A 15698-nucleotide genomic window follows, 5' to 3' on the forward strand; every position below is an offset into this window, starting at 1 on the left:
CTAGTCCAGCTCATTTGCGAAATCAGAGGATTCAAGGTATGAGGTCCCTTCAACGTTTTCCGTGAGGTTCACCTCTTTAGCCTTTCCTTTTATGGATTCTTGATATAACTTGCACAAATGTGGGGGAGTACGACAGGTACGGGACCAATGTCCTTTACATCCACATCTGTAACATACAGTCTCACTTTTCTTTGTGGTATCCTCTTCGGTTTCTTTGCCTTTATGAGGTTGTTCAGATCTAACCCATTTGTTAGATCTAATACTTTTAGGATAGTAAGGCTTTCCACGTTTGTTGTTGAAACGCCGACCACGACCTCGATTGGTATGGTTTCTCCTTCCCGAATATTCTACCGCCGTAGCATTCACTTCGGGAAATGCCTTGGCTCCCGTGGGTCGGGAATTATGGTTTTTGATTAGTAACTCATCGTTCTTTTCAGCCAACATGAGTGTTACCATCAATTCAGAAAATTTGGTGTACCCACATTTTCTGTAAATTCGGGATAAGACGTTGTGTTCTTTGTGGAAGGTATTGTATGTCTTGTCAAGCATTTCTGCTTCGGTGACAGGGTTACCACAATATTTTAATTGTGCAACTATCCTCAAGATAGTGGAATTGTAATCTCTAACCCTTTGGAAATCCTGAAACCTCAGGGTTTTCCACTCTTCAAGAGCGTGAGGGAGATTGATTTCCTTTTGATTATCGAATCTGTCTTTCAAGGCTTGCCATAGTACAGCTGGGTCCTCAACGTCTCCATAGTCGTGAGTTAGATTCTCATCTAAGTGCTTCTTCAGGAAGATTATCGCCTCGGCTATATGCTCGGGTGGCGATTTGTTACCGACTTTTATAGCTTCAGATATCTTTTTTATTACAAGATAAGGTTTCACATTTGTGACCCATCTGACATAGTTTTCGCCGGTTACTTTTAGAGCCGGGAACTGGAGTTTCTCGATGTTTGCCATTTGTATTTCTAAAACACAAAATAGTAATTTTATTAGAACTTCATAATTTAAAAACCGTTTACATTAATCATACAAGCAATTACAAGGAGAAGCGATGTAAATAAAATTAAACCGATATTCATCTTAAATTCACTCGGAGTAAATTCTCCAACGAATGAACCATAAATAGAAACACAAATAAAAATGGCACATAAAAACAAAAGTGCGCGAATCATCTTTCTTGAAATGAAAAATCGGAGGAGAGCGATTTGAAATTTTTGAGAGAAGATGAAATGTTTTGGATGATGAAATGGAGTGAAAATGAGTTGTATTTATAGATGAAAATTACTGTTCATGCCCGTTGGAGAAAGGAGAAATTTTTGAAAATTTTTCTTTGTGACCGTTGGGGTTAAATCGAGTGCACCAAAAATTAGTCTGAAAATATCGTTTTAAACGGTCAATCAAATCTATAAAATTTCATAAAAGTGAAAAATTATGACAATGAAATATTTATGTTATATGACAACAAATCATGCGACGGCTCAGCCGATCAATGCAAAATAATAAATAAATTATACGGCAGCTCGGCCGACCAATTAATAATAAACAGAATATAAGGCGGCTCAGCCGACCAATAAATAATAAACAAGATATAAGGCGGCTCGGCCGACCAATAAATAATAAACAGGATATAAGGCGGCTCGGCCGACCAATAAATAATAAACAGGATATAAGGCGGCTCGGCCGACCAATAAATAATAAACAGGATATAAGGCGGCTCGGCCGACCAATAAATAATAAACAGGATATAAGGCGGCTCGGCCGACCAATAAATAAATTAAATTACTAGTAAATAATATAGGCGGTATTCCGGCCATTATAACATGATATAAATAATAGTAGAGGCGGTATACCGACCATTATAACAGGGTATAAATGATACAAATAAATTTTACCAAATCGCAGAGTGATCGTGCTGATAACGTATTATGAAATAACTTATAATTTATAGTATCGGGAAATTTAAATAAGAGTAGAATTCAATACCCGTAGGAAGCAAATAACACTTAATATGAGAGAAAGAGTTTATTATAAGGAAGAAGAAGAAGATGTAATTGTGTACAAAAGAGTGAGATGAGTGATGGTATTTATAGTGAGCAACAATACATAAAATATCAAAGATGGTGCTTGATTTGGTAAATGAGTGGGTGATCATAGTGCTTGATGAGTAGATGATCATAGTGCTTGATGAGTAGATGATCATAGTGCTTGAGTTAGTAAAGGAGTGGAGGATCATTTCAAAGTTTATCTTATAACAAGTTATAATTTGTTTTGAATCATGGGAATTTTCATGTTTATTACTTTGTTACTAGGCAAAAGACTATTATACCCTTATTCTATATATATAATAAATCGTTATTTAAATATATTTTTTTATGTTTTCGAATTACACCTTTTCAAATTCGAACTTTTTGTAATTATTTTTTTGAACTTTGTTTTTTTGAGTATTTTCAAATTTTCTTTTTGAAATTCGAAAATTATTTTTAAAACTATTTTTAATTTTTTTTTAAATTATTTATTTATATATTTATTAGAAATCTAAACTCAACGTTCCAAAAATCCTATACAACCCTCAATTGTAAACCTTAAGTCTATATTAGTTAACTATAGAGTTATAAATGGTATTATGAATGTGGTATTTTAGACAATTTCTTCTGAATCAAAGAGATAATTAATTTAAAAACATATTTTTTTCTTTTCTTTATACTTTTACAGAATCTATTCTATTAAAATAGCAGTGTGACCCATTGATAAAAGTATGGTCCAGCTATTATTTCTTTTATCTTTATCATTATTTAGAATATTATTTATTATGATTTATGCCATTAGACCTATATTTAAATTACCAATTGAAAAGACTTGAAAAGATGTAAAACAAAAAATATACCCGCCCTTTAAGGGCGGGTCAGAATCTAGTTTTAATTTAAAACAGAACAAAGCAATAATTTAATTACAGAAATTGATTTTAATTTCGATTTTTTAAACAATTTCTCTCTCTCTCTTAATTTTCCTCTAACCTCTCTCTAAATCTAGAACTCTCGGAAACAGTCTTCGCGTTCGGTGTCCGGCGGCGGTTCTGTCGTCGGTCACCACCGACTTTTGTTTTTGTTGTACATATTCGACCTATGAGTCGATCTACTCTTCCGTGTGCGGATAAATAAAACTTCGATCGATTTCGATCGACTATGGTTTCGGGTTTGCCGATTTTGCTTTCGCTTGGCGACTTTTTGTATCAATCTCATTCGAGAAGCTCTTCAAGTTTGTTTCTTTTATCTTGATGAGATTGAAATCAGCCTTCCACTTGGTCCTCAATTAAAGCCCGTTGGTGAGTTGATAAGACTCCTTTGTTTTGCCGCCACTTGCATCCCTCTCTATGAGAATCACTCTTCCTTATAAGAAAGCCAGTTATGGCGTCGAGGATAGCGTCTCTGATTGGGAGTTGATGTAGTTTGATGGATTGCTTCAGCCATCTGTGAAGTCGATTAAGAAGAGTTGGCGTTCTACGGTCCAACAAAAGATCGATATTTAGTTATGGCTTATGCGTCCTTTGTTTTGGAATTCCGGTGAAATAAGGGTAGTCCGATCAAGTAACCGAGGTTTAGCTGGAAGGCAATATGGTATAAGCTAATGGAATGGCAACAGAGAAGCGAAGAGATTGGAGGTGAATTTGTTGGAGTCACGGTGGAGAAGCCGTCTCGACGGCCGTGCTTGTTGTCTCGTTGTTGAAGAACACGTAGTGATTACGTGATATCATTGAAGGCTCCACAGTTGACACGCGTTTCACTCTGCTTCCAATTATATTTATTAAATATGTAATCTTTCTGTGACTCTGTTGTTTTCTTATCTATTGCTTGTATTTCTTTAAAAAAAGGCCTCTGTGTCTAATGAAATGAAAGATGTTGACAAAAAAAAAAAAAAAAAATTTAACTAAATTTTGTTTGCTCTAAAGTTTCTACGTCCAATAACTCTTTGGAGTTTTTGTGTGGTCGGGATTTAGCTTTTTCTTAATTTTTAATAAGAGTCAAAGGTTCTAATTATATTGTTTAAAGAAAATTAAAATATATTCATGATACTCGAGTTAAAAATTAAACTTTAAACTGATAATTTACGTAATCATATCTATAGAATTAACATTTGAACTGAGACTTATATTTAATTATCTAAAATATGCTGTATAAATCATAACTAAGAAAATATTAAAAAACCTTTAAATCCATTATTTTTTATAAATTAGAGAGATTCGAAAAAACATTTCAGATTTATATTATTTCAAACTAGATCAAACAAATGTAAATATTAATCTTTTTAATTTTGTATCTTGTGATGTTATATTTTTTTTGGTCAAACTACTTTTATAAATAAAAGCTTAATCTCCAACAGAGGAGAATTGTTCAACAAACAAGTTAAAGAAGCCAAAATGGCTAACAGAACCGCAGCTACAACAGTCAAGCGAAAGGCATACAAAACAGATAGAAGGCATACAACTCAATTAAGCAACTAAAGACATCATTAATGCTAATGCTAGAATAAAGAGTAGAAGCTTTGAATCAGAGACCATAATTCAGTGATCTACTTCCTGCCTCCTGGAAGTGCTGCAGCAACTAGTGCATAAGGAGCAACAGAAGTCACGACTAAAACCACAGAGGCATGCACCACTTAGTTAAGCCTGAGAACTGTGAGGAGAACCTCGCTAGCAAAGAGTTGCGGAGTTGTGAGAACCTCCACCGCCAATTAAACAAACATGGAGTCAAAAGGTCAATTGTGTTTTTTGAATAAACAAGTCCTATCTTTCCTGCGGACAAACCTGAAGAGATAGAAAACAAAGCTAACAAGATAGAAATCCAAAGAGCAACCTCACAAGAAGGTAATAAAGGAATACAATAGACTGGAACATCCTCATACTGAAGTAAAGGGATCTTCATACTGAGACTTGAGCTTGTGTTGTTATATGTTTCTATCTTTTATGATATGAAACATAGTTTTTTAGAATTATTCCAGAATTGTTTCAACATGTCACATTTACGTTCAGTGTGTAAACTTTCATATAATAAGAGACTATAATGAAATACATATAATAATGACATGTTTACAATTTAAAATCAGTTATCTATTTGCATTTTTGGTTTTTTTCTCTACGTATAATTTAATAAAAGATAGACATGACACAAAATATTAAATAATGTTTCATGTATTTTTTATTTTTGTAATTTGACGGTGGTAGTTGTTTAAAAATTGAGTTTTTGTTTACTAATTTTACGTTTATAAAAACATAATACAATTTTACATTCAATTTTATTCAGCTCATTTTATAGATTCTTAAAATCTATGTTAAGCCCAAAAAGAGTTCAAATGAGATGAACTAAAAACATAACATTCTCTTTCATATCTTCAATTGAGAGAATCAAAATCACTATGTTAGCAAAGCGAAAAAAGGCAGGGAGGAATAGGTTATGCAACCAAATTTTTCTCAAACTATTCTGTAACAACAGTATATATCAAATATGTAAACTTTGCAGGAAGTCCTCCGGCTTCATCTTCTTTTATCAGTATTCATTTCCATAAAAATAATCATGTTTTTCTGTTTTTTTATTATACTAAATGACCAAACATCAAAGGAAAGAGTGATATTTATTTATTTCCATATTTGAAGTTGATGATATATAGTAAAGTATTGAATGGTCCATTTAATGTCAGTCATTTAGTAATCCTAGTAAAGCCGGTTCAATTTTTTTTAAAAAGCTTAAAAACAGTCTCAACTTGACAAATAAGCATGATTAATGTATAAGAACAGCATTAAGGCAAGCTCTTAACTGGGTTTTAAACCTATTTAAGATTTAAAAAAAATGAAAAATAGAAGTAAATACTTCCATGTTCAAAAACTCGCCCGAGTTACCGATTAACCGGACGTTTACACGCTACTCGTCGCTTCACCGTTGCGATTCTTCAAAATCGGTTAATTAATCGGACTTACCAAAAAAATTATATTTTTCTGGTTTTTTGTGTTGGAAATCCAATCATATAGGTGAGATCTACAATTTTTATGAATAATAATAAGTAAACATAGTGATTGGTGGCAGATCTATCGGTGATGGCTATGGAAAGCTAAACGACAATTAAATGGAGAAGATGAATTAATTACATCTTTGCCACTCGTTAAAAGAAAAAACATTAAAAAACAAAAAGTTGGATACTTACGGATTCGAACTCTAGAGGAAGAGGTTATTTGCCTACAACCTACCCATCAGACCATGACAAACAAAAGAATTCAGGTATAAATAGCTGAATTTATAAAAATATATTTGCAAAAATAAAAAAACATGTAAAACTAATCCCCGAGTAATCTCCAATTAATGTTTAATTCGCTAGGCCCTGGTCAACCGCCCGACTCACATCTAGCGTAATCTCGAACAAGGGTAAATAGAAGATACGTCGCTTAATCAGGAGAAGAAGAAACGTATCTTAGGAGACAGGTGTCAAAATGTTAATGGGTAGAAGAGAGGTGTCGAGTTTCAGACTTTTCTTTCGTTCTTTGCTTTCTCTCTCTCATGAAACGGAAACGGTGACCGCAGGGAAGAAGAAACGGCGACCGCAGTGCCGTTATCGGGATCTGCAAGTCGTTCAGACCTTTCTTTCGTTCCGAGCAATGCCGTTATCGGGATCTGCAAGTCTTTGATCGCCGGTGGCGTTGCCGGCGGAGTGTGAGTGTTCCTCTTACAAGATTCTATTTCAATTTGTCATTCTACGTGTGTTACTTGCCAATTTTATTACAAAAAGTTTCAATTTTTTGGATCGCATTTTGTTGGATTAGGTCGAGAACTGCTGTTGCTCTGTTGTGTACATTGTCTTAATAAATAAAAATAAGTTTCAGTATTACTCTGTTTTGTCTTTCTAGAAACAGAGCACCTTAATATTGATTTGTGATACTGATAATCAGAAGGTTGAGATATTGATAATCATATCTCGTGGCTATCGCGTCTTGTTCAAAAACAAACGCTGCATAATTCAAAAGTCACGACTTATTACACACACGTTTTGATACAACATTATAACTTACTTAATAACTAAATAACATAAGACTAAGAACTCAATTATAAACTAACACGTTGGAGAGACCGAAGATTTTACTACAGGTGTTAGTTTGTTGTTGTAGTAGTTTTCTTTTGTTGTTTGATTGACATTGATGAACTTTGGATTGGAGTTTGATAGGTTGCTTGAATTGGTTGTTGCTATATCTTTCGTTTTTTCTTCAGGTTCAAAATCCACACAGTATAAAGTACAATGTGACGGTTCAGGGATTAAAGTACAATGGGAAGAAGAAACAACCGCAGGGGAAGAAGAGATGGTATTTTAGCAGCCGAAAGAGAAGAGATTCCGAGCAACATGGATGCCTCAAGGTTTTGATGATACTTGGTTGTTTCAGTCTCTTCCCTAGACTCTCTATAATATGTTTATCTTGATCATATATGTTGATATTTTAGGTGAAAAGAGGAGGAGATTTGAAGAAGAGAAGGGGATTATTATCCGGTTTGTCATTGGTCACAAGTGAGATCTAATTTTCCTTAGTTTCTGATCATTTTTGCACTGTGTATATTGAAGATGTGTGTTCATTGATTCTTGAGATTTCTTGTAATCATATTTACATTGATCTGTTTGTTATTGACGTTTGGATTTGGAAACCAGGAACGGAGAAACCAAGCTTCGTCGAAGATGAAGGAGGCATAGTGCTCATCTCCAACAATCTCTCATCCTCTTCTTTTTCCTCTAGGTATGGTTGCTACTCTCTCATCCTCTTCTAATGTCTAGAGTTTTGTTGGTGTTTACAGTGTTTCTAAAAACTCCAAAAATAAGAGACTTGCATTGGAGGTGCTAACTGTGAGGTCTCTTAGCTATATCTCTTAATCTCACTTTAACTACTTAAAAGTATTAAAAAATTATTAAGAGATCCAAGAAGGGGCTTTAGGATAATCATGCTCTAAGAGATTTTATAACCCATAGACAAAAAAATATCTGTTTTATAATTGATAAATAATTAAAATTTATGTGTTAAAATCTAGTATTCAATTGACTGTGTCATATGCGGCAAAAAAAAAGTAATTACTAAGTATATTTATAGAAGTATAATTTAAGAAATAAAAATTTATGAAATAACTAGAGATTTGTTTTGTCAACAAAAATAACTAGAGATTTATACTAAGAAGATTATGGATCCAAAAACCCAAAATTCCACGGTTTAGATAAAAAAAAAACATAATGATCATGTTGTTTATTGTTTGATATTTATTAAAGCTTTTTATAAAAAGGATAGATGTGGACATTTGGGAAATAAAAATATTATCATCTTTGTTAGATGTGGTTTACTGACACCCTCTGCATTTTACAGGACCGTTTTACGAGGACCCTGATTGGAGCCGGTGAAGAACGAAACGAAGTTTATGTTTATCGGGATATCACGATCGCGCGAGGACACAGAGTCAAGGCTGCTGAAGACAAGACCTTGTGGCATCGGCGGTTAGGTCATCCCGCATTTGGTGTTTTAGGAAAATTACCTTTTGTATCTGGTGTTTGAAGCAGCTCTGACAAGTTCGGAGGCTGTGAAATTTGTTTTAAATCAAAACATACTCGAGGGGTATTTGCCGAGAGTATTAATAAAGCGTCTATTCCTTTTGAGTTGATTCATGTTGATATATGGGGTCCATATCGCGAACCTTCTACGTGTGGTGCGGTCTACTTCCTCACGATAGTAGATGATTGTTCGAGAGCAGTTTGGGTTCATCTGTTGCTAGAGAAGTCTGAAGTAAAAACCATCCTACCAAACTTATGTCGTCTCGTCCACAGGCAGTTTGGACGGCTGGTGCAAAAGATCAGAAGCGACAATGGTATTGAATTCATGTGTATATCCAAATATTTTGTCGAGAATGGTATACTTTACCAGAATTCGTGCGTCGCAACCCCTCAACAGAATGGCAGAGTCGAGCGTAAGCATCGCCACATTCTCAATGTCTCGCGGTCGCTGTTGTTTCAAGCTGACTTGCCAGTCAAGTTTTGGGGAGAGAGTGTTCTTGCTGCTGTGCATGTCATAAACAGAACACCATCGAGCTTGCTTGATGGCAAAACACCTTATGAATGCCTGTATGGGAAGCCGCCAGTCTACACAGACATTAAAGTTTTTGGATGTTTGTGTTTTGCTCATAAGATGTTGCGAGATAAGGACAAGTTTAAAGAACGCAGCAGGCGTTGCATTTTCGTAGGATACCCATTTGGTAAACGTGGGTGGAAGTGTTATGATCTCGAAACACAAGAGTTCTTTGTGTCCAGAGACTTGGTGTTCAACGAAAAAACATTTCCGTACAGTGATGAGCACATTGTCAAGTCACCGGATCTTGTGATGCCCTCAGCAGTCACTAACACTGATATCGGTGACTATGAAACGGCTCAAGCAGTGACGGACCACAGGGGGAGACACTCGCAAGGAGTTGATAACGCAACAACAGCGTCTGGAGATAAGGAAGCTGAGGTGTTTACACCACCAAACGAGGTGGTCAAGTCAGCGGTGACAGTTCTGGAGCCTGTGATTGCAGAAGAACAAGCTGTTAATGAAGAACCTGCAACAGAATCAGTACCAACACTGGGAAGAGGGCATCGTGTATCTCAACCATCTACTAAGCTGAAAGACTACATCTGCTACAACTCACAGAGTCTTCCAGATAAACATAAACTTCGCCCTGTTCCGCCTCCATCATCGTCCTCTACAAATGGTCCAGGTACCACCTCTCACCCGATATCTGCTTATGTATCTGACGCTGTCTTCTCAGAGAAGCATCAAGTCTTCTTAGCAGCTATCACAGCGGGAGTAGAACCACGAAGCTACAAGGAAGCAATGCGTGATCCTCGCTGGAACGCTTCCATGTCTGATGAAGTGGTCGCGCTTGAGAGAGAAAGGACATGGGACGTAACTGACCTGCCTAGAGGGAAGAAGGCGTTGAGTAACAAATGGATACATAAGATCAAATATAATGCGGATGGGACAGATGAGAGGTTGAAATCGCGCCTGGTTGTCTATGGAAATAAACAAGTCGAGGGGGAGGATTATTATGAGACTTTTGCACCGGTGGCTAAGCTAACTACTGTGAGAACCTTGTTGGAAGTTGGAGTGGCATTGGGAGATACATCAGATGGATGTGCACAATGCCTTCCTCCATGGTGATTTAGAAGAAGAGGTCTATATAAAGCTGCGTCAAGGTTTCCATACAGACAATCCAAATAAGGTGTGTAGGTTGAGGAAGTCTCTCTATGGCTTGAAGCAGGCTCCGCGTTGTTGGTTTGCCAAGCTCACAAGCGCTCTTAAGACGTTTGAGTTCAAGCAGTTTTATTCTGACTATTCACTCTTCACATATATAAAAGGTGGGAAGTCGTTGAGAGTACTTGTATATGTAGATGACTTGGTGGTTGCGGGTAATGACCTGGTGATGCTGGAAAAGTTCAAGGGCTATTTGAGCAAATGTTTCAAGATGAAGGTTCTAGGAAAGCTGAAATACTTTCTGGGTATTGAAGTGGCGAGAGGACCAGAGGGTATGTTCTTGTCAGAGAGAAAGTACGCCCTTGACATCATTACTGAAGCAAGGTTGCTTGGTTGCAAGCCAATATCTACTCCCATGGAACATAATCACAAACTCCTTTCCGACAAAGGTCCTTTGTACAAAGATCCAGCTCGGTTCAGGAGGTTCGTCGGACGTCTAGTGTATCTTGCCATTACCCGGCCAGAGCTGTGTTACTCTATTCATGTCTTGTCGCAAGTGATGCATAAGCCACGAGAAGTTCACTGGGAGGCAGTTGTTCGTGTTCTGAAGTATCTGAAGGGGTCGCCAGGACAGGGGATCATGCTGAAAGCTGTTAGTGACCTACGTGTGTGTACCTTCTGTGACTCCGACTGGGCGTCATGTCCAAACACTCGCAGGTCCTTGTCAGCGTATGTTGTGTTACTTGGAGACTCTCCAATTTCGTGGAAAACCAAGAAACAAGACACTGTCTCGCACTCGTCAGCTGAGGCGGAGTATAGGTCGATGGCAGCGGCTTTGCGAGAGATGAAGTGGCTCATACGACTGCTGGCTGACATGGGGATAAGACATAACATGCCAATGGAGCTGTTCTGTGACAGTAAGTCAGCCTTGTATATTGCAGCGAATCCAGTTTTCCATGAAAGAACGAAGCATATAGAGGCGGCAGTACTGAATGTTTCTCACCTAGGTTCTCTCTAGGTTCTATGGGTTTTTTATATTTTTGCGGCCAATAGAATCTGAATTAGCTTTCGAGCAGATCAGATTTCAATTTGTATTGTGATCAGACCTTCATTCAAGTTAATGATATTTACACTTTTAGCAAAAAAAAAACAAAGTGAGAAACATTACCAAATTGTTGTAATAAATATTATGTTCAGTTTTAGAAAATGATTGATACTGGTAAGTCACCTGGTTATTTGAGCCAAGTGCTTGATGTTCGGTTTGGGTTTGTTTCTTAATTAACCCAAAATCGTGCCAAAATTGACTTGTAACTCTGAAATAAACAAATAGGAATATACCATTCGTTCCTAGAAGTAGGTTTTTATATTTCTTGTAACATAATATTAATTTTTAGTTTTGAGATATTTTTGGTATTAATATTAATAAATTGTACATTTTAAAAATATTAATCTAAAATTTTAGTTTTCTAAATATTATATGTTGATAATTATTAAAAATATATAGTAACATAAGTTATAACCTAATTCTAATAATTCTTATATTTTTAATACGTATTAAAATTTAGAAAATTTATCCATTAAAAGTGGAAAACAAATAATTTAGATTTTTCGAGATAAAGAAAGACAATTTATTTAAAGGCATAATCTCCTTTTTCTTTTCTTTGCAGAACTAAATTTAAAACAAAACAACTTTTTGGTGTAAAACCAAACAATATTTATTTAAAGAAAAATAAATATTGTACTTGGTTTAATAACTCTTTTGGGTTTTATTCGGTTGGGGTTTAGTTTCTTATATTCTGTTAAACCTAAGAATAATAAGTTCAGTTATTTAATTTTCAGTTAGAAGTATATTTTCATTAAAAACAGGAATCGTGGTCATCATTTTATGATTAGTAGTTTTTTTATGTTGCAAAAAAGTATTTTTTATATTAATCTGACAGCTTAGGACTAGTAATTTATTGTATAATATTTTATTGCTATATAATTTTTAATTTTATATATATCAAACTGTCGACAGATTTGACATGTGTCAATCATCTGATTACTAAATTTAAAGTATTTTATTATAAAATATATTTTTAGCATATGTCCAAAATTTAATCATTTTACTAACATGTATTTCGATCATGTTAAATAAGTAATGTGTTGACAAAAAAAAAACTAAGTAATGTTAAAAATAAAATTTATGTTATAAACCAAATGATGATCGACCATGGACCAGCTCGTACTGCAGGCCCAATCCGGGACATGATAAAGACAACCAGAGACTATGTGTTTATCTAGTATATATATTCCATGTATATCTGTAACATAGTGTTTATCCTTATCCTTATCTTGTTAGGATAAACATGACCTTATGACGGTCACCTTGTATATATATGGACCTTCTGGTCGACAGTAATGATAACAGAAGTATTTTCTCAACACTTCATTTACAACACGTTATCAGCACGACGTTGCTCTCATAAACCCTAACCCTAAAAACCAGAAATAAATCCGAGCAGTAAAAACCCTAATTCCTGACAAACTTCAAACAGCTCTATCCCTCAACTCCGGTGGATCCAGACGACGAGCCACATACCAAATTAAAGCTCTTGACGAGACAAAGCCAACGCCGCTAACCCCGCATCAATCGGAGTTCGGACGCGCCCCCACGCTCAGCTACAATACATGCGGAAAATTTGTTCGAGAAACCAAAATCTCTCTCAACCATATACAAGTCTCCTATTCCAAAAAGCAGCAACAAAAACAATAATTCCGAGCAATCCATCAGCTAACCAGGAAGATCTCTAACTGATAAACCGATCAACCCATCAAAAGTTTTCAGGTATCATCGAAAACTCATCTAAAACCCATAAAGTATTAAATACCCCCATCCGCAGCCATGTAGCTATATTTAGCAATATGTCTCTGCAAATAAAATAAAACCAGAAACCATAAACTCTTTAAAATCTCAAACATGAACTTGTTTTCTTAATCTGAAACTGATTTTAAAATTGTTTAAAACTTTTCCTGATGATAGTTTCACATTATAACTGTTTAGGATTGAAAGTTAAACAATTAAAAAAAAAAAAAAATCGGACTGCTATATGTTGAAAGAAACCGACTGTTACTTGCTTAAACTTATCATTATTGTCCTGTTTAATGTTCTTATCTGATCTGAATCAACTAGAACTGTTAAGTACTGCATGTTACATAATTTTTTTTTGAAAATCTGATCATGGTTTCACAAATTAATCCGAGGTTTTAACTCATGTTCTTGTCTGAGAAATTTGTTTTCCTGATGATTGATAACGACTAGAACTTGATTAGGATTGAAAAAAAATATTTTTTTAATATTTAAAATCGAAATATCAGAGATATATCTGAGAAAATATATTTATTTTTAAATCAAAAAAGTATATAATAAATTTCTTGAATAAATCAAATCTTCCTGATTTTTTTTTTAAGTCACGATAATTTCTGATTTGATTATTTTTCGTAAAAAATAATAATAAATATATGGTATATTTTTCGAAAACCCTAACCTGATTTCATGATTGAATTGGTTTGCTTGATTGCATATTGTTTGCATACTAATATTGCATACTGAACATGAAATCTCGAATGTTAGGGATATAGATCATTCATAGTTTTCAAGCAATCTGATCTGAACTGAAAAACAAAATCATTATACTAAATGATCCGATCGATCCAATGGGATGAAGAAAATATGGAACATTTTCCTGATCATCTAAGATAGAATCGCTAAAGGCCTTGAAACCTTGTGTTTGAAATAAGAGGACCTTAAATCTGAAAAATACATTGATCCACACCTTAAACCGTATGGTTTTAAGAAAATGCATCATTTAGAAAAAAAATTTCTTTTGGTCCGTGTGTGGCATTGATATGAAGCATGAAAAATTTCAAAAAGATTACTTGATTAAGACCTGTTTTGAATAATGATTTCAGTTGTCGAGTTTCATACCCTCAGATTACAAAGCCCTTGATCTCTCTGGAGATAATTATCTTGATTGGGCTATAACCACTTCAGCTGTCTTGAAGTCTAGAAGACTTGGGAAGTGCATCAAGTATGGCAATGACACCCTTGCGTGTGAAAGACACAGAGCCATAATGATTATGCGACACCATCTCTGTGAGGACCTAAGAGACGAGTTTGGATATGTTAATGATCCTCATAATCTCTGGTCATTTTTGAATTCTAGATTCTGTGAGCCTTTGTTGCACGAATCCAAGAAAAAATGGGAGGCTTTAAGGTTCCAGGATTATGAATCCGTGGACAATTATCACTCTGATCTTATGAGAATCACCTATAGTCTTAGACTATGTGGTGAAATGGTAACAAACGAGGATTTGTTAAACAAAACTCGTGACACATTCCATTCAGAGGAAGTGTTGTTATCACATCAGGCCAAAGGTTTCACCACCTATTATGAGATGTTCTCATATTTATTAGACATTGAGCAAAAGAAGCAAAGAAGGATGGATAACATCAGACGGTTTAATGACATCATGGAGATATATTATGAAGTACTAGACAGTGAGATAAAAATCCCTGAAGCTAATAAAGCCACATTTGATCAGAAGAGATCTAAGATCTGAGGAGGATTCCGAGTGGACACTCATGGACCATGGGGTCGGATTATACATTGAATAATTTTCCGACATTCTGATTTTATGTTTTCATATCTGATTTGATTTATTTGTTATTCATTTATGTTATTGAAATAATAAAAACTATTTTGTTTTTATATATTATCTTGCTTGATGATTCTTGATTAAATAACAAATAAAACCTTAATAAAAGGATAATCAGTCCACTGATAGTTGATTTCATGCATGGTTTAACTTTACCTTGATTGTATAGGTTTAACTTTACCTTCCTGCAATCACATAAAATCAATTGTTGGGTGTAGACTTATGAGTCAGTTCACTGATATATTGATTTCTCGCATAGATTTAACTTCATCTTGATTGTATAGGTTCAACTTTACCTTCCTACAATCACTTGAAATCAATTAATTGGTACTGACAATGGCAAAAGACACGACATTATTCAGACCTATTGAGTTATAAAGATTTATAACATTCTACATTGAACCAGTGAGTAGAGAAAATACGATTCCTTTCAGATTTTTGAAAAATCGCCTAAAAGCATTATGAATGTTTATACCCATATTTTCTACTGATTTATTCTATGCTAAGGATCAGTATGAAAGAGACATAAAGCCATGGTAACCAGTATGGTTCACCACGAAATAAACACTTATGACATGACCAGATTAGCCATATTGATCCAAAACATGATGAAAAATTAATTAAGGCACAAAAGTGATCCCATAAAATTTCACAATGTGTTATAAGTACACAAAAGAGAAAATTACTAAAATAATTAAGGCTCCACTGTCCTAAGCACTACGAAATTATGAGTATGTTCATGAGGGGAAGAGAGGACTAAAAC

General features: G+C 34.9%; 1 protein-coding gene across 1 annotated transcript; it reads right to left on the reverse strand.

Annotated features, from left to right (window-relative positions):
• LOC125593419 lies at window positions 1-960 on the reverse strand. The gene has a single exon (XM_048770028.1). It carries the CDS (start codon window positions 958-960, stop codon window positions 1-3), a length of 960 nt encoding a protein of 319 aa, XP_048625985.1.
• Window positions 961-15698: the final 14738 nt, after the last annotated feature.

This window comes from Brassica napus, chromosome C9 (assembly GCF_020379485.1).
Source record: "Brassica napus cultivar Da-Ae chromosome C9, Da-Ae, whole genome shotgun sequence".
NCBI classification, from domain to species: domain Eukaryota; kingdom Viridiplantae; phylum Streptophyta; class Magnoliopsida; order Brassicales; family Brassicaceae; genus Brassica; species Brassica napus.